Source organism: Lissotriton helveticus, chromosome 12 (genome assembly GCF_964261635.1).
Source record: "Lissotriton helveticus chromosome 12, aLisHel1.1, whole genome shotgun sequence".
Classification (NCBI taxonomy): Eukaryota; Metazoa; Chordata; class Amphibia; order Caudata; family Salamandridae; genus Lissotriton; species Lissotriton helveticus.
In genome coordinates this window covers 895,572,104-895,592,426 of record NC_136073.1, presented here as the reverse complement: position 1 = coordinate 895,592,426, position 20,323 = coordinate 895,572,104, and the positions used below count along the sequence as shown (strand labels likewise).

General features: G+C 49.9%; 1 protein-coding gene across 1 annotated transcript in view; it reads left to right on the top strand.

The window, feature by feature from the left end:
• The first annotated feature begins 5,344 nt into the window (after positions 1-5,344).
• LOC144798190 (uncharacterized) overlaps positions 5,345-20,323 on the top strand; it is a 204,520-nt gene continuing 189,541 nt past the window's right edge. The window contains exon 1 of the mRNA XM_078668938.1: positions 5,345-5,488. Coding sequence (XP_078525064.1) covers positions 5,345-5,488 — 144 coding nt within the window. The remainder of the gene's footprint in view (positions 5,489-20,323) is intronic.

The window sequence follows — 20,323 nt, the reverse complement described above, 5'->3', positions numbered from 1 at the left end:
ACTGTGTCCAGCGTGTAAAGTGGATGGACTGCCTCCTTTGCGGTGCGTGTGCCCAGTTGAAGCAGGATGGGCCTGAGGTAGATTCTGTCGGCTAAACGCAGAGTAAAATATGGGCCAAAGACTCACGTTTGTATTTGCAGAGCCGGCACTGCGTGATCACTGGCCTCGCTGGCCTGGTGGGGTATCACTCTTTAAGGGAGAGGGGATGTAGTCTGGCTGCTAAGATCCTATGTAGGGCTTGTCTCCCCACTGCCTGCGTAAGATGAGTGGAGAAGCGTGGCTCAATGGTTAGAGCGGCAGATCCTGATGCAGAGGTCTGGCCCGGGACCAGGGTTCAATTCCTGCCTCGATTGCTCTTGGACTCAATCTCCCTGGACCTGATCATTCTCGCCTCGGTGCCTATTCTAATCATGTGTTCCACTCTGCAACTCTGGGCAATAGCTTGCTTAATCTCCACAACGGCCCCAACAGCGCTGGGATGCCTGGCTGCACCTTGGGGGTGCCCAGGAGTGGACATCTCACAGGAAAGCCAGGATGGGTTCCACAGCGGTATGAGTGCAGCGCTACGAGACCTCTGGGTAGAAGGCGCTATATAAATACAAACACATTCACATTTACATGAGGATTGATGTTATGCAATGTATGCGGGAGGCTTTGGGACTCGTGAAATCCTCTTGCGGCCAGGGATTCCATGTCCAGGGTACGAGAGCGTAGACCTACTTGCTTTTTTATTGTACTTTTAATAGATATAAATATCTACAAATGAACTGTGCAAAGGTTTCAAAACATATCAGCAGTTAGGAAACCACAAATGGACCACTTGTTTGTAATTCAGAAGTGTGATGGAAACAGAGTTTTAATAGGATCAAAACAATCCAAACACTTTACTTGGTGATGTTCAAATGATGCATATTTGCCAAAACCACACTTCCACACATTAGTATTTGTTGCGCTAAATAATTTTATTAGTAAAGCTGCATGTTAGCATTTTGCGGCCACATGTAAAATGTTCTGTATGTGAAAGACACTGCCTCCTTCTGCCCTACAATAATGCCTCAACAGCGTATGCAGTTTCTAGTCTGTAGCACACTTCTGTGCATCAGTGAGAATCTGCAGTTTAAAGCTCACAGAAGTGTAACGGCCCAATCAGTGTACTATTTCCCATATACAGGTAAAATAGGGTGGGATGATATATGGCTAGTCAGGGCATTATATAGTAATGCCAACTCCTATCTAACCGCTCTGACCTACAATAATACCATACACTTGAACTCTATGTCTATCCATCGTAATTATTTTTTACTATTATGTTGTTCTTTGTATATTTATCTTGACTTCTAATTATGACCTGTAAAGCGCTCTGATGCTCGCAAGAGTCTTGTTCGCGCTATATAAAACCCTCAAAATAAAATAACACTCAGCAGTCTCCAGCCAACAATAGCTCTTGCTGGCTGGTCAATAACTAACTTTTCCTGCTTAATGCTCTTACCCTCACACAAGACCTGTCCGCTATGGGTCTTATCCATCAGTCAGTACTGTACCAGCCCCTATGCCAGTCATCACCAGATGAACAGAAATGGAAATGCCCGATGTGATCTGACGCATTAAGCTGCCCACTCGGAGGGCTGCACTCCGGTCCGGCACTGCAGGTCCCAATTATCGACATCCGATGCGTGCCGCTTTACATCTCACCATGGCACCGATGTGTCTGTAAAACGTACCTTTTGTCCTCAATTTTGACGTTCTGTCCTGAATTTATATCCTGAATTTTTACACTCACCGTCCTGAATGTGCACCCGTGTCAGATGGTCACCCTGTGGTGTGCAGTGATAGCCCCACCGCGGAGACCCACTGGACGCCCCTGATGAGGTGTCTGTGCATTCAGGGGAGTCCTCAGGCCAGGGTGAGCTGTCACGTTACCTGAATGTGGGATTTCCTCACCCTCAACTGAGAGACAATTGCTACACATTGCAGCAGATGGGCTCGAAGCAGGGGCTTCTGGGACATGTAGTTTGTCCTCTAATTGAAATGAGCATTTTTCACTGTTGCTGGGACTCTTATTTTAAGAAAAAGATGTCTCTCTCTGGTCACTGGAAATGTATTTTTCCAAGTTCTAGTTTCCCCTCCGGTCCTCATCACAGGTGGGCGGTGCAACCCCCCCTATTACTGTAAGTCCTGAGCAGCCATCGTGCATGCCCAGCCCCACCAAGATCTTTCCCCAACCCGAGGCGCTGTGTGGGGAAGGAGTCAGAAATATGAAGAAACAGAAAACAGTCATGATATAAATCCTGGATAGGTCTGGTCTTCAATTCAAATACATACTTAATACGCCCTTGCACGTGTGTATGCAGGGCTGAGGACAAGCTGCATGCCCTGAATCCAGATTTCTTCATTCCACTCACAAAGTAAATTAGTATTGCCGCTCAACCCTGTATCCCCCCGGCAATCTCTTCCTTCTCCATCCCCCGGGCCTAGCAGAACCACACTCTCTCTTCAACTACCTTCTAGGTCAATTCTCCCCGCTCTACTTGGTGCCAGTCGCCTTACACTCACCTCTCAGCCAAAAACAGACCCAATACTATTTGCCTCAACCTACATGCCTGACGATCTTCCAAAAAAGCAGCAGAATTTGCTATATTCTTTGATGAAAAAGTGAAATCACTGGTGGATTAGGTCATTCAGCCACTAGAGGATCGCAAATCCCTAGTCATTTGGCAGAACGTTGACGTCATATCTGAAGATGTCCTCCTCAAATGCATTCTTGAAATGAAACACTCTAACCACTCTTCCGGTCCCATCCCGAGTGACATCACCATTGACTTCTGCACCCACACTCTTTCCTTTTGGACGAGTCTAGTTAACCTCTTCCTCAGCCAAGGCTCCCTTCCTGGTGCCCTTAAACCAGGACAGGTTACCGCCACTTCTAAAAAATAAAAACCTTCCGCTGATGCAAACGAGCTCAACAACTTCCGCCCCTTCACCGACCTCCCTTTTCTTGCAAAAATCACAGAAAGATGTGTAGAGAAACAACTTTCCCTACATATTAAGGTTAACAATCTTCTCGACGAATTCCAGTCTGGTTTCATGCAAGACTGCAGCACTGAAACAGCCCTGCTGCAAGTGATCGACGATGCCCTGCGTGTGCTTGACTCGGGGAGTCTTGTCTTCTGATGCTTCTCGACCTTTCTGCAGCCTTTGACACTGTTAATCAAAACACTCTCCTTAACACTTTAAAACAGAGAATGGGCTCGAAAGGCACAGTGCTTAAATGGTTTGCTTCATTCCTCTCAGACAGATCTCAAGTGATTAAAATAGCGAGCAGCCTTTAGTCTTCAATGGCGATACGTAAAGGCGTCCCTCAAGGGTCTATCCTCGCACCCACTTTGTTCAATCTTTACTTGGAACCATTGGGAAATCTAAGTAAATCTGGGACCCTTTACCACCTCTATGCTGATGACACCCAAATCTACCTTAAGGTGTCTTCCGCACCCGACGACTCATCCCTCAAAACTATTCTCAAGTCTATTCAAAACTGGATGTTAGCTCGTCAACTCATTCTGAATCCTACACACTGAATTTCTCCTCCTCTCTACCTCACTCTCTCCTCCTTCTGTTCAATCTTGGCTGGATAAGCTGACTTTACTGAACAACAAACCTATCATTGTCGACAGCGCTAAATCCCTGGGTGTCATACTAGACAAAAGGCTCAATCTACACTCCCACATCAATTCCATTGCAAAGAATGCACGATACCAACTGGGCCTTCTCTGGGGGATTTGTCGCTTCTTTCAGGAGAAAGACCTAAAAACCTTGGGGCAATCTCTGGTTCTCTCTAGATTGGATTATTGCAACTCTCTCCTTTCTGGCCTCCCCAAATCCCACCTGTCCCCCCTTAAGTCTGTTCTCCATTCAGCAGCTCGTTTTGTCTTTGGGGCCAAAAGAAGCGACCACATCACACCCATGTTATCCACCCTCCGCTGGCTCCCCATCGAGGCAAGATCAATCTACAAGATGGCTTGTATCACCCACAAAGCCTTGCACTCCTCCTCTCCTCGCTACCTGGCGAATAAACGTAAAATTTCTGGAGGCTCTAGACCATCACGCAATGCGGAGAATCTACTGCTTGAACCTCCCACTTTCAAGAAGGAAAGATCGATGGCCCAGTCCTTTTCAGGCAACGCGGTGAGAATCTGGAACCCGCTTCCTCCACCTCTCTGTACCACCACCTCTACCCGGACCTTCAAAACTGACCTCAAATCCTTTCTCTTCCAAAGACACTTCCAGAACTAATACACCCCTTTTCTTGTCCCTCAAGGAAGTTCTTACAATGTTGTAAATATGTAATCTATGTCTTTGCCACCCTAATTCTAATGTGTTTTAGAGCTTTGTGTGTCTGCCAGCTATTGTTTTATTTTACTTATTCATGTATCTCGTTTGTACCTGTAACGTGTAGGTATGTACCTTTCCTTATGTCACGTACTTGGTTCTATCGTGAAGCGCTCTGACGCCCTTGGGTAAAGTCTGCGCTATATAAAATTTGCAATAAATAAAATAAAATTAAAACGTGAGCAGGCTCAGGGCTCATGCACACTTGTTTACACGCCTGGACACCAGTGAAGGCAAACGCCAGCCCCCCTGGCCACTGCTGGCAGCAGGAGGCGCTGTGTGCAGGGGGGCGCTGCGTGACCCTGTGTCTCCTCGAGGGGGCGCCGCCTGCTTGAAGCTCCCCCCACCTCTGTAGCTCCTCCAGCGGAGGGCTGGGGCTGCAGGGCGCACAGCAGGATATGCACTGTGCAGAGCAGCTGCTGTCTGCCACAGGGTCTGCCTGCATGACCCTGGCACCCCGTGAGGGGGCGCCGCCTGCAGCTCCTCCGCCTGCACGAAGCTCCTCCCCCCCTTCTGTAGCTCCTCCTCCTGGCTCTTCCTGCAGCCTGACCTCCCCCAGGGGTCGGTGACGTGCACCCCCGTGACGCCACGGAAGGGGGGATGTGCATTCAGGGATCAGACTGTTGGAAAACTTCAGAGCCCTGGGACCTCGATCAGTGCTTTAAATGGACAGACACGTGTGGGCATGCAGAGTGCCAGCACTTCTCGATGACGCAGCACTTTAAGCTAAGAGTACCAGCCCTTCTCAGGATGGCGCAGCACTTTAAGGTGAGAGTCCCAGCACTTCTCAGGATGGCGCAGCACTTTAAGGTGAGAGTCCCAGCACTTCTCAGGATGGCGCAGCACTTTAAGGTGAGAGTCCCAGCACTTCTCGATGGCGCAGCACTTTAAGGTGAGAGTCCCAGCACTTCTCAGGATGGCGCAGCACTTTAAGGTGAGAGTACCGGCACTTCTCAGGATGGCGCAGCACTTTAAGGTGAGAGTACCAGCCCTTCTCTGGATGGCGCAGCACTTTAAGGTGAGAGTACCGGCACTTCTCAGGATGGCGCAGCACTTTAAGGTGAGAGTCCCAGCACTTCTCAGGATGGCGCAGCACTTTAAGGTGAGAGTACCAGCCCTTCTCTGGATGGCGCAGCACTTTAAGGTGAGAGTACCGGCACTTCTCAGGATGGCGCAGCACTTTAAGGTGAGAGTACCAGCACTTCCCAGTGCTGAAGATAACAGTGCTGCACTTTCAGACTTCCATTTTCAAGCAGTGGGTATTATGTTGGTTTGTGCATAGGTCGCCTCTTTTTGATTTCCTTCCTTTCTGCATTTGATTGGGCAGAAGTTGTGTCCTTCCACTGAAAAAGAGTGCCTGTGTTGCACAGATTATGCTCCTCCATAGGGTAGGCCTGAGTTGGTTATGGTGACGTCAGCTATACAGGCTGTATGTAGGCCTGAAAGACTGTAGGAAAGCATTCATGTCAGATTCCGCAGCACAGATCTGTTTATTATGAGAAGGTGGGACAAAGGCAGTACGCCTGGATTATTGTATGTGAAAGAAGTTGTCAAAGCCAGTAGTTCTTCATGGTTGATTGCTGTTACATGGAGAAGTGTGGCTCACTGGTTAGAGGAGGCAGACCTGGAAGCAGAGGTCCGCCCGGGACCAGGGTTCAATTCCCGGCTCGGCGGGGTCTTGAGTCTCACTCCGGTGCCTGCTCGATTCACGGGTTCACACTCTGCGACTCTGGGCAATAGCTTGCTTAATCTCCACAACGGCCCCTCGCGGCGGGATGCCTGGCTTTCACCTTGCGGATACCCTGCCGGGGTTATCTCACATGGGAATACCAGGACGGGTTCCCTAAGCAAGCGCTTAGAAACCGCTTGGTGATTTGCGCTATATAAATTCCTGTACATTTACATTTACATGGTGTGTGAAGGCAACATGAAGGCCCCCCCCCCTCCCCAGGAACAATATAACAGGACTAGGTTTCACATTGTGAATGCTCTGGCAAATGTAAGAGTGGGTTTGTAGAAAATAATTGGGGGGCACTACCAACCAGAATATAAGATCCTTAAGTATTTGCCCGGCGGTGTCGCCTCTTGAACCCACAAAGAAGTTAAACTATTGAAGAGGCAGGCGCTGGAGACTGGAAGGCAGGAAACAAGATTTTTATTCTCTCCGGAGGAGAACACAACGAAACGGACAGAAGGTATCGTTCTGAGGTGCTCTAACTGCATCCCTGAGGCCTGGCCTCTTATACACAAGTTTATCTTTTTATTGCATGTAACACATTCTCGTCGATACTTTGATGTACGGAAAGACATCCTCCGAATCCCCCCTTCCCAGCCCGTTCCCACGCAAGGTTACAGTGGGAGTCCCCGCCCCGTTCACAACAGGTGATGATCATCGCGCAGCTGGATATTCCGCCGATTCACGGAGTGTGTGGGGTTTGATCGGATCTCGTAGGGCGGGGGGCTTTGATCAACCCGGGGATCCCTTGCTGGGGGGAAACTTTCTATTGCACGGGGAGGGGCAAGGAACAGTATCGGCAGAGCTGGGTGTCGGCCTGGGAACGAGGAAGACAAACGGGCACACGGGGAAAAGGGGTTTGCATCAAAGGGCCGGGGATCATAAATGGGAAGAAGGGAGGTGTCGCGCTGGGAACAGGACGAGGGCCTGGCGTAGAGCAGCGCTGAAGAGGGGTTTTATGATTCGCGGCAGGTGCAGGCAGGGGGGTTGTCAGTATGTGGGGGATGCCGGCGAAGCTAGGAGTGGGAGAGAGGCGCGCTGGCTCTCGGCGGGAGCAGGGAAGCCATGGTGTTCAAAATGGCGGCCGTTTTACGCGCACAAAAAGGTTAAGGAGAGCAAGAGGGCGCCGATAATGTTGACGGTCTCAGTCCAACTTTCAACAGTCCCCCCTTTTCAACATATCTAGCCACCTTGCTTTACTCAATGTCAATTTTCATCAAATTTCTAACTTCGGTATCATACAATGCTCTCATATGTTCGCTTCCAATGTCCACAGTTTTGGGAAAAATGCAACTCGCACATAGAGAACACACAGGTGGCAGACATTGAATTCCTAAGCATAGGCCACATATTACAACTACGGGAATCATGATAATGGTGAGTAGTCTCCAGCCCCAGCTTTTGACGGTGTCCCAGAACCAACCACCAAGCGACCATTCTTCTTGCTCTTGGTGAACTTCCGAAGAGAGTCTGTGAAGATGTTCGATGGCTTTGTACACTGAGGGTGAGTTGTCCGGTATGTATGTACAACAGCTGGACCCAATAATGCGGCATGCTCCTCCACGGTCCGCCAGAACCACATCTAGAACGAGGCGGTTCTGGAGAGCCACCAAACGGACCGCTTGGAGTTCGGCAGTGTTGTTGGCAAAGATGCCCGCTGTGATGTTCATGGTTGTCTCGACTGCCTGAGTCAAATGTCGGATGGCACGGCTGTTTGCCATCGGGCCCCAGAGGGGGACGAGTCCTTTCATAGCATCGAGGAACTGCGCCCCTGTTGAGTCGGCTTGCTCAACGTCTTTGGCTCGTTTTTGCCTGTGGTGATTCGCTGGGGCCACATAAGTTGGAGGAAGGACGAAGGAGATGTAGCAAGTGCCCCCCCAGCCTTTGGGGAGCCAGGTGTAGGCCCTCGTGCCGCAGATGAAATACATGTTTGGGGATGACACAAAGGAAGGTGGATCCGTGGAATCCAGAGTTCTGGTAAAGCGGCAAGCGCTGCGACCCACCAGCTGTGTCCCAAGTCCTTCTACACACATGTGGCCTGTGACGTTGATGACCGTCAGGGCCACAGTCAGAGTGGCAGCCGTTCGTTTCCGCAGATAGGAGAAGGTGGGTCTGGTTGGATTGTTGAACACCTGCATTTCGATTCGTTCTTTAGCCGGGATGTCCATTTGGATCGAGTCGCTGGGGGTCAGCGGGCAGAAGTGTGTCTTTGTCTTGTTTCGCCCGGCCCCATGAGAAGAATGTGCTGCAGTTCTGCTGGAGGTGGCATTGCCCGTATAGCTCTCTTGCAGGAGGATCAGCCAGGCAAGGCAGGAGCCGTGGACAGAGAAGGGTGAAGGGATGAATGGTATTGAATGTCCAGTGGCATGGGGTAGCAACCCACAGATCCAGCAGTTGGTGGTATTGGTGGCAAGATTGTGCTGGTGAAGTAGCTGCACGAAAGAGTTGTTCCAAAACTCCTTTCGCCTCTCTCTTAGTTGAGGAGAGAGCGAAATTAGATAATGTTCCTTCATGGTGGTAGGCTGAGCAGTGGTTAGGAATGTTTCGTGAGCAGGTGCGTGTTCTTCCATAATCCAGAGCGTAGTCATGAGGAGAAAACAGAGGAGGATTACGATGAAGAGTGCAATTGTCTTTGAGCTATGGAGTCTGTCTATTCTCGGATTTCTGTAGTGGGTATTTCCTGCTGTCTCCGTCGGCTTCTTATTTGGCGCTTCCATCATCTTCTTATCTGGCGCTTCCATCATCTTCGTCTTCAAGGTGCTCGGTAGTGGGCAGGACCACAGACTTAGTTTTAGCTTCTCTCCAGGTAACCCTTGGTAGTTTGGGTCACCGTTCTGAGATCCTTTAACCTAGTCCGTGGCCTACTTAGCCGAAGCTCCCTCCTTTCGACGCAGGAAATACCCTTCTCGAGATGGCACAGTGGGGTCAGGATGTTTTGAAAGTTCAAGTGTCTCAGTGTCAGGGTAGCAGTTCAACGATGGTCGGTCCTGGTTCAGGAGCTCTTCTTGGGTGTTGACGGTGTCTGTCGTGGCCAGGGCTGGAGAGACCTTTTTGCAGTGATGAGCGTGCAGCCAGTGTTTCTTCCCCTCCACTCGAAGTGCGGTCCGAGTGGTGATCAGCACTTGCCAGGGGCCCGTCCACCGGGGTTCCAAACTCTTTGATCGCTGAAAATTTCGGATCAGCACGAAGTCCCCCGGCTGGATGGCGTGACCCGGACCCCTGGAAGCATCGGGGATGGCCTGCTGCACCTGCTGATGAAGGACAGACAAAGTTTCAGTCAATTTGTACAGATAATCAGACATTAGGACATCCGGAACGTCATGAATGGAAGTTGGTTTCGGGGCAGACCAGACGCTCATGGGTCGACCGAAGACAACTTCGTAAGGGGTTAAGTGATGTCGGGTGGGGGTAGAGCGCATCGATAGCAATGCCAATGGGAGGGCGTCTGGCCATTTCAGGCCCGTCGTAGCCACTATTTTGGCCAGTTTAAGCTTTAGTGTGGCATTGTGTCGTTCGACAAGCCCGGCAGATTGAGGGTGGAAGACTGCGTGGAATTTCTGTTTAATACCCAGCCCATTTAGGATGAGCTGGATAACTTTGGCTATAAAGTGGGGGCCATTATCACTCCATAAAACACGACAGAGGCCATAACGGGGGAAAAACTCCTTTAACAGAACCTTTGCAGTGGCCATAGCGGTGTTGTCACGGGTTGGATATGCTTCCACCCACTTGCTAAATGCGCACACCACGACGAGCACATATTTCAGGCCTTGGCATCTGTCTAGCTGGATGTAGTCCATCTGCAGGACTTCAAATGGGTGGTTTGGGACCCCAAATCCCCCCCCGGGGTACTACAGTTCCTTTCCCGGGGTTGTGTTGTAGGCATATTAAGCATTGTTGGACCAGGCGTTTGGCGGAATCTGGGATCTTGTCATTGTGCCAAACCCTGGAGACAAGTTCGATCATGGGGGCTGATCCTATGTGGGCAGGGGAGTGTGCCATGGTTAATATGGGAATCAAGTACGAATCAGGTAGCAACCATCTGTTCGTGTCTTTTGTCCGCCAGCAGCCTTCATCGTCTTTCAATCCCACCCGTGTCCATTCAGTCAATTCGTGTTGTGTGCTAGTCGTTTGTATGTCTCTAATTGTGTCCTTGGCGTCAGTCCAGTTTTCTGCTTGTGACCTGGTCACGTACATATGTGTTGTCGTTCTATTTCCAGCCGTCGTTCGGGCGGTGATGTCGGCTAGTGCATTTCCCTGTCCAATAATGTCTGTCACTTTCTTGTGTGCCTGGCATTTGATAACGGCAAGTTTGCTGGGGAGGAGGACAGCTTCAATTAAGGCGGAGACTAGATCCCCGTGCAAAATGGGTGTGCCGTGTGAGGTCAAGTATCCTCTCTCCCTCCAGAGGAGCCCAAAATGGTGAACCACCCCGAAGGCATACTGGCTGTCGGTGTAAATGTTCGCTGTGGTTCCTGTTGCCAGGATGCAGGCTCGCGTCAAAGCAATCAGTTCCGCTGCCTGGGCAGATCGCTGGGTGATGCGGGCTGTTTCTACTACAGTTCGAGCCGTGGTGACTGTATAGGCAGCGGAAGTGGTACCATCGGAGAGTTTGATGCAAGAACCGTCCACCCACAGCTCCCCGTCGGGGTCAGGGAAAGCTGTGTCTCTGAGATCGACCCTACTCCTGGTCTGTTCGTCCGTAAGAGTCACGCAGTCATGTACGGGGTGCACATTGGGATCGTTCTCTGGCAAGGGTAACAGAGTTGCTGGGTTCAGTGTGGTGCATCTTTTCAGGGTGATATGGGGGGCAAGCAAGGTCAGTTCGTATCCAGTCAGTCGTGCACTCGTCAGATGTTGTGTCTTGGTTTGGTTCAGGAGGGTGTCGACTGCATGGGGTACCAGTACCGTGAGGGAATTCGAGAGTACAATCCCCTCACTCTGTCGGATAGAGATTGCAGCAGCAGCTACAGCTCGAAGGCAGGCAGGCAAGGCTCTGGCGACAGGGTCAAGAGTGGCAGAGAAGTAAGCGCACGGTCGTTGCTTAGGGCCGATGGCCTGGGTCAGGACAGATAAAGCGCACCCCTCCCTTTCGTGAGTGTAAAGGGAGAAGGGCTTTTTGTAATCAGGGGTACCCAGGACAGGGGCTGAGCAAAGGGCATCTCGCAGTTCTGTGAAGGAAGTTTGACACTCGGGAGTCCAAGGGAGTGGGAAAGGGACGTCTTTGTTTAGCAGAGAAAGCAGTGGTTTTACAACGAGGCTGAAGTTTGGTAACCATTGTCGGCAGAAGGAGGTGAGGCCTAATAGGGAGCGAACCTGCTTCTGGGTTTTAGGGACAGGGGTATCTAGAATGGTTTGGATTCGATCAGGGGTGAGTTTTCTTCCATCTTTGGACAAAAGGTGGCCTAGGTAAGTGACCTGGGGTAGGCAGAATTGCAACTTCTTCTTGGAGACCTTGTGGCCATTTTCCGCAAGGAAGTGCAAGAGTTGAATGGTGGCGGTAACCGCTAGAGGGGTGGTGTCGGCTGCCAAAAGGATGTCATCGACATATTGTACCAACACCACCCCGTCGGGTAACTGGACTTGGTCTAGTTGTCTTTTGAGGGCCTGGCTGTAGATGCTGGGGCTTTCCGTGTAGCCTTGAGGCGCTCGGCAAAACCTATATGAGCGGGCTTTTAGGGTAAAGCCGAAGAGATATCGGCTGTCTGGGTGGATGGGGATGGAGAAGAATGCGTTCTTGAGGTCGATGACGGAAAAGGTGGTGGCGGTGGATGGAATCAAGGTCAGGATGGTGGTGATGTCTGAGACCACAGGGTACTGGGGTACCACCCCTTTATTGATCTCTCGGAGGTCGATGATGAAACGGTATGCTTTCTCATCTCCCTCTCCCTGCTTCTTGATAATGGGCAAGATAGGGCTGTTGCAAACGTTGCTAACCACTTCCTCTACCACTCCTGCGTCTATCAGTGACTGGATAATCATTACCAATGCCTTCTCGCCCTCTGGCGACATCCGATATTGTGGGAGTTTTGGGAGCGTTGCGTCTGGTCGGACAGTAATGTGCACTGGGTCAATTAACATACGCCCTACGTCCGAATCCGCTTTGGCCCACAGATACGGAGGTAGAGTGTCAAGCAGGGACGCGTCAACGTCGGTGATGGAAAACATGTGTCGGGGAGAGCAATGTCTAAGCAGAACGGGGTTGTCGTAAAGAAACACTCGAACTCCATCTTGAGAACACCTAATCGTCGCTCGGAAGTGTTTCAGTAAGTCAAGTCCCATAATGGCGTCAGGGCTATTGGAGGAAAGCAAGAACGTGGTGTCGGTGGTGTTGTTTTCTACGTCAAAGAGAATCGCGGCAGACAAAGGGTTGGTGGAGGGCGTTCCATCGAAACCTGTCGATGTTATGAGTGAGCCAGACAAGGGTGCCCTTGGAATCAGTCGTTTAGATAACGCACTACGTGTTGCGCCAGTGTCTACCAGAAATGGAGACTTGGTACCCAGGACCTTAGCAGTGACATAAGGGCCCTGCTGGTCAACATAGAGCTCGACTGGATCCCTCCCTCGCCCTTGGCTGTCCTATGCGAAGGTGTGAGTATCGTCATAGTCAGATTGTTGATATTGGTTCTGCCTGGGTCGATCGAACGTATTTGGTCTGCTTGATCTGTCATTAGTCGCGTCATTTGGGGGCCCTCGTTGTTGTCCCTTAGGTCTCGGTCCGTTTGCTACATCCCTGGGGTCTTTGTTTCTGATCATTTCCAGAAGAACTGGGCACTGGGATTTCCAATGGCCAGTCCCTTTGCAGAAAGCGCACTGGTCTTCTCTAAGGTCTGTGCGTCCACTGTAGGAAGTCGCAGTGCGGTCCTGGGGAAATGTAGTCTTAGGGACGTTTGTCTGGTAGTTTCCCCGGTATTGGTCCCGTCCTATAGTCACCCCTTGCAGTTTGGCAATCATCACCCTCTCTTTTAAGTCCTTCTTCTTTTTCTCTGTCGCCCTATCGTTTTCATTTTTCTGATGCTCATAATATTGGGCCATTTGGAGAATCGCTGTAGGTTTGGAGGCTGCCCAACTACTCTCGCTGGCCTGTAGTTTCTGGGAGATTTCCGATGATAGGCCCTTAACATAATTCTGGACAAACAGATGGTGTCCGGTTGCAGTGGTCATGTCCTGGCCGCTGTAATCGGAGAACACCGTTTCAAACCGGGAGAAGTATTCCGATACATCCTCCTGGGGTTTTTGGCGACAGGCTGTTACTATCGACCAGTCCACTTTCTTTTCTGGGATTAGGGTTTTTAATTTCTCTACGATTTTATCTGGGAGGTCTAGAATGGATTTCAACGGCTTTTGTCCTGGTCCCCGTTGTTTGTCCAGGTCATCGAGTTGTGACCAGGTATGTCCAAACAGCTCAAGGTGGTCGACTTTCCGGATTTGCTTCCACACATCAGCTGGTAGACATAACCCGAAGAACAAGTCGATGTCAGCCAGGGTCATGATCGTTGAACCCAGGGCTGTACCCAATTCAGTATAGAAGGCAGTGGGGTTTTTACGTAGGTCGGGTAGAGATTTCCGGAATGTCAGTATCTCTTGCCGGTCCCATGGCTGGTAGACCCAGTTGTACACTACCCTTCCCTTCGCATCTTGGTTGTTTGCATCATCGTGAGTCCCTGTACCCCGAGGAGGAACCCAGTAAGGGGCAGCCTCACGTATCGGCATCATGGTGTTAGATTGCTCGGTTTGTGGTTCGGTCACTACGGAGGCTACGGATTTAGCTCCCGGCTTTTGTTCAGTGAGGTGGCGGAAAACCTCAAGCGTACGCGTAAGGAGGTCCGACACATCACACTCGCCCTCATCCCCGATATCGACCTTCCGGTACAGAGTCCTTAGGCTCTCGGGACCTTTGTCTCGATATCGGTCCTCGTATGCATTCAAGACATGATAACACAGTCGTACGGTAAAATGTCGTCTGTGACTCCCTGTATACGAGCTGAACATATCTGTGATGTACTCTTCATCATCCTTCCTTTCTACCAGTGTCCTTGCTATTTTGTCGATCCCCGCTCGCTCATCTTTGTCTAGTCTGTTTGTTCTTGCAGGGCCAGCCCCTCGAGTCTCATGGTCGTCTAACGTTGTTGTTGATGTGGGTTTTAATACAAGGGGTTCGGCTGGCACAGAGGCCATTGGGGCCGACGCTGTGGCGGTACCTTCGTTTGTACCTGGGGGTGGCGCGTGCTGCGCCACGGGTTGAGAAGGGGCATATGGAGGGGGCATGTAGATGATAGGAGGACCTAACAGCAGGTCCTCATTGGCTTGTCGTTTCGAGGGTAAATCAGGGTAGAGCATGGAGGGGGTTCTAACCGGACACTGGCTTGGCGTTTCCATTTCTAGTTTCTGTTTAGCTTTCTCTCTTTCTTTTATCTCTTTTTCTAGTTTCTGAGCAGCTAGGTGGGCTGCTTTTCGCAGCTCTTTTTCCAACCTACTCTCAGTTTTCTTTTTACGTTGTTCAGTTTCTTTTCGCCACATGCCGAAGCTGTCAAGCATAGTAGGTGTTGTCTTGTTTTTACCCAGGGCAGTTTCTAGCGTTTTTATTTTATCATCATCGAAGGATCCTATCAGGGGCCATTGACTTTCTTGACCCTTTTTTGTATATTTATGCCATAGTTTACTATAGGCTATAGCGGTCAATCCATGCTTCATGAACATGTCCTTATTAGGGGTGCCTTCCAGTGGGGCTGGATGGTCCATCTCTAATAGGCGGTCCGGGCTAAACAGGCTACTAATCAGTGGGGAGAAGACAGACATGACGGCTCGTAACGAGGGACTAAAAAGTCAGCACTGCCTATCTTATCACTAGGTGCAAAGACTGGACAGAATATTTCTATTCTACGTTGTTTGCAGGCAGTGAATACCTCATGGATCAAAATAACAAAAGACCAATAAATAACAACGGGGAGAATGAGTAGGTCCGCAAAGATCTGCGTTACCTACCCTTTTCACTATCTGCAAAAAGGGTGGTCTCTTCCCTGTTTGCAGACAGGGAATCTCCAGGAAACAAAAGTTTTGCGAACAACAGTTCAGTTTCAAGTGATTATTGAGTGGGGGAGAAAAAATAAGCACGGTTGCTGCCCTACCTATCCTCCACTGCTTGCAAAGAGAGAGCCCGTTGTTTCTCCGTTTGCAGACAGTGAATCTCCAAATAAATAAAAAGAGCAATACTAGTATTTTTAAACAAACAAGCAATCAAGCAATTATTTCGCGACTTGTCGTGGTTACACGACCTTACCCGGACCGCATGGACAGTTTCCTGTCTTCCGAATCCAGCGCCCGATCGTCCTCTCTTCTCCGTTATCCTCGCGGCACTCCTGATGGTTCCCAGTCAGGACCGTAGATCACTCGAGAGAGGTCTGTTCGGAACCAGTGAAGTTCGGATGATCGGCTGTCAGACGAGGGTCTATCGGACAGACGCGTTCCCGATCGTTGCAGTCGTTCACTTTGTCGTCAGGACCTCTCCCACTGGATCCATGGGTCGCTGATGGGCCCCACGCTTGGGACGCCAATTGTAGAAAATAATTGGGGGGCACTACCAACCAGAATATAAGATCCTTAAGTATTTGCCCGGCGGTGTCGCCTCTTGAACCCACAAAGAAGTTAAACTATTGAAGAGGCAGGCGCTGGAGACTGGAAGGCAGGAAACAAGATTTTTATTCTCTCCGGAGGAGAACACAACGAAACGGACAGAAGGTATCGTTCTGAGGTGCTCTAACTGCATCCCTGAGGCCTGGCCTCTTATACACAAGTTTATCTTTTTATTGCATGTAACACATTCTCGTCGATACTTTGATGTACGGAAAGACATCCTCCGAATCCCCCCTTCCCAGCCCGTTCCCACGCAAGGTTACAGTGGGAGTCCCCGCCCCGTTCACAACAGGTGATGATCATCGCGCAGCTGGATATTCCGCCGATTCACGGAGTGTGTGGGGTTTGATCGGATCTCGTAGGGCGGGGGGCTTTGATCAACCCGGGGATCCCTTGCTGGGGGGAAACTTTCTATTGCACGGGGAGGGGCAAGGAACAGTATCGGCAGAGCTGGGTGTCGGCCTGGGAACGAGGAAGACAAACGGGCACACGGGGAAAAGGGGTTTGCATCAAAGGGCCGGGGATCATAAATGGGAAGAAGGGAGGTGTCGCGCTGGGAACAGGACGAGGGCCTGGCGTAGAGCAGCGCTGAAGAGGGGTTTTATGATTCGCGGCAGGTGCAGGCAGGGGGGTTGTCAGTATGTGGGGGATGCCGGCGAAGCTAGGAGTGGGAGAGAGGCGCGCTGGCTCTCGGCGGGAGCAGGGAAGCCATGGTGTTCAAAATGGCGGCCGTTTTACGCGCACAAAAAGGTTAAGGAGAGCAAGAGGGCGCCGATAATGTTGACGGTCTCAGTCCAACTTTCAACAGGTTTTCATTGAACTGCTGACCAAAAACAATAGGAAGTGGATTGCATAGTAAACTCTTTGGCAAACACAATAGGAGGGGGCTTTACATTGTGAAGTCTATGACAAGCAACCATAGGAAGGCATGGTACATTTTGAACTATTTGCTAAATATTATCTGAATTAGCTTTACATTGTGACCTCACTGACACACACCAGTGGAAAGTGTTCAGCACATGTGACCTTTTTAAGATCTGGCCACAGTAGAAGTTTGGTGCCTTTAAAATGACAACTTTTTTTCCCCAAAGTTTTATATAGCACAAATGTGACTCGAAATCAGGTATCGGAGCGCTTTACATGAGCACCAGTTGCATTACATGAGGACATATTCATTTTTGTTACGCACGGGGAGATTAAGTGAGTTGCCCAGACTTATAGGATGTTGAGCGTCGTTGCCATGACTCGAACCCAGTTCCCCAGATTTGAGGTCGTCCGCTCTAGTAGTTAGGCTACATCCTCTGGGGATCCGCTGGGGATTCAGCACGACCATCGCTTGTGATTGGCTCCTTCATGTGCTTGTGAAAAATCCTTTCTTTTCATTGATCAAAAGTTTACATTTGTCCCTCCTTTTGCTCTTTTGGTGACGCCCTGGAGACTGCCCCTGTTACATGCATTAGTTCACAGTGAGCCTTATTGATTACTATTGCGCACTACTTTTTAGGGCTCGGCCTTCGTCACCACGAAGTGGGGCAGAGCTCCAAGCTCCTATTAAAGAAAAAAAAAGGTTTCTTTAGGGCTCGGGCCAGAATCATTCCTTAGTGCGCGAGCTTTTTTTATGGCATCTGCATAGTGATTCGTCTTCGCTGTGCTGTTTTTTTAGTAGCCTTGACGCGATAGGCTATATGTAATTTTCGTCCGCCATTGTTGGCATTTTCTGTGCGGTTACGCGCACGGCAGTCCATTAATTTTAATTAGGAGCTGTCAGGGTGCTCCTCCAAATGCAATCCAGATGGTGGGAGCGCGTTCACCATTCAGCATTGCATTGCATGTATCAGGCGCACGTTCGTCTGCAGCGTGTAATGTCTTTTTGTTAGGCGCGGCCAGGCCCGTGCACGGCACACTCACCCACACCCCGACTCTGTTACATTTTAGTAATGTGCATTAACGTTTCACTGTTGAAGCAGAGACACGCTGCTTTACTGCAGGGATACTAGAGTACAGGGTACGGTAACGGAAGCAGCTCTGAATAAAGCCAACTTAATACCCAATGTAATATCGGTCAAGTGGAAGTAGATACTGGTTGGGGGATGTGAAAAAGCTGTTGTGCTGAAATAAGTAATAATAAAAGCGTGCAGCGGGTAAACAGCAAGTTATTTAAAATTCTTTTGATGCTGAAACTTTTGTTTGTTCCGGAGGCGCTCAGTGGGAAGGTTAACCGATGACATGATGGCAATTAGCAAAGCTAATTTCCGAGGTGGCAATGTGTGTATTTCTAAATTAGGTGCTCCAGGCACGGGACGTAGGGAGATTGTTCATGCTGAAGTTTGCAAAAGGCAGAGGGCGAGTCACTGAAACCCATAGGAAAACGTCATCGACTGCCCATTCACGGCAATGATTGTTGCGTGAAGGCAACGTGGACGATATGTATGTGTGACATTGTCATAATTTTTGAGTAATTTTGAGTGACATTTCAATGACCATGAGTGACACTTTCTCACCAGCAAAATAAATCAATGAAGAAGAGGGAACCATAAAAATACCATAATTTAACCCACTTCAACAATGAGAAAAAGATGATTTTAAAGCTGCTTCAAAGCACCAGATATTGAAGGACAATAATCTAGTGCCCCTTGCAATCAGGTCGTACTGTTAAACTGGGCTGGACGCCCCGTGCTGGAGAGATCGTTGTTGTATTCGGCGCACAGCGACGCCCATGGCGCTATAGTCCGGCAAATTGCATGTAGCGCTAGTCCACTAGCACGGCACACTCACCCACACCCCGACTCTGTTACATTTTAGTAATGTGCATTAACGTTTCACTGTTGAAGCAGAGACACGCTGCTTTACTGCAGGGATACTAGAGTACAGGGTACGGTAACGGAAGCAGATCTGAATAAAGCCAACTTAATACCCAATGTAATATCGGTCAAGTGGAACTAGATACTGGTTGGGGGATGTGAAAAAGCTGTTGTGCTGAAATAAGTAATAATAAAAGCGTGCAGCGGGTAAACAGCAAGCTATTTAAAATCCTTTTGATGCTGAAACTTTTGTTTGTTCCGGAGGCGCTCAGTGGGAAGGTTAACCGATGACATGATGGCAATTAGCAAAGCTAATTTCCGAGGTGGCAATGTGTGTATTTCTAAATTAGGTGCTCCAGGCACGGGACGTAGGGAGATTGTTCGTGCTGAAGTTTGCAAAAGGCAGAGGGCGAGTCACTGAAACCCATAGGAAAACGTCATCGACTGCCTATTCACGGCAATGATTGTTGCGTGAAGGCAACGTGGAGGATAATGTTAATGACGTTTTGCAGGGATTGACAGTTCAAACTTCTTGAAACCCTTTCTCCCCTGTCCCACGGTGTGAACCCCGACGTTCCTCCCCAATAGTAGTCACTTACTGCGGCCCCGGCAAAGAGTGTAAAGGTAACGCGGGTCTTGTCAGTCAAGCCTGACTAACTACACGGTCGTCCAGCGGCCACGGCGGTGAGCAGCACAGGGTAACTGTGGTAACGGGGTACTGGCCCCACTGGCACACATGTCATGGCCCCGCCCCGGGTGTTTAATCGGTAGAGTCAGTGAGTTTGGTCGACAGCCTAGCGAGCGGCACCGCGGTCGGGCCGGGAAATAATTAATTAATGGAGCTAGGCTGGCGGGCGGCTGAGGCCGCAAAGGTAACATTGTAGCACTGCCGCCAGCACTCTCAGTGACTCACTTGGCCTGAGCTGGGGAGAACGAGAATTTAACTATTTATGAGCCACACTGCCAGAGCTGCTTGAGGCAAGTCTGGTACAGCAGAGGCAGCATGCTAGCACCAGTGTGGTAGCCTGGCTGTTTCAGTGGCATTTAAAATGCTTGACAAAGCATTTCAGTGCGATGATGCAGAACACCGCACCGAAATGCGTTAGTGTCACACGTGATGTGTGATACTTGGCAGGACTGTGCGATGCCAAGTAAACGGCAGATTGTGCGCTACACAAATGGCAATTCAAAAAATACATAAGAGCAGAACGCGAGGGCACCAGCTTTTCATGCAAGGTGTCGGGTGGAGGCGGAGTTTTCACTGTACTTATCATCTGCACAGCTGTATCACTCACTGTAATGCGTTTATAGCGTTTTCTATGTAAAGTGCCCATCTGCGATATAGGAAGCTGTCCCTATAGGCTTCGACTAGTAATTGTTTTTAAGATTGTAAATTGATGTTTTTGTTTCGTTTTCTGTCTTCTCCTGCGTAAAGCGCTCAAAAGTCCCCCTTTGCTCCACGTAGCGCTGCGCTGAAGAGGGTAGCACAGTATAACGCGTGCCAGGCGCTGCGATGCCAAGTCAACGGTAGATTGTGCGCTACACAAATGGCAATGCAAAAAATACATAAGAGCAGAGCGCGAGGGCACCAGCTTTTCATGCAAGGTGTCGGGTGGAGGCGGAGTTTTCACTGTACTTATCATCTGCACAGCTGTATCACTCACTGTAATGCGTTTATAGTGCAGAGTGACAGTGAGTGTAGAGTGACAGTGAGTGTAGAGTGACAGTGAGTGCAGAGTGACAGTGAGTGCAGAGTGACAGTGAGTGC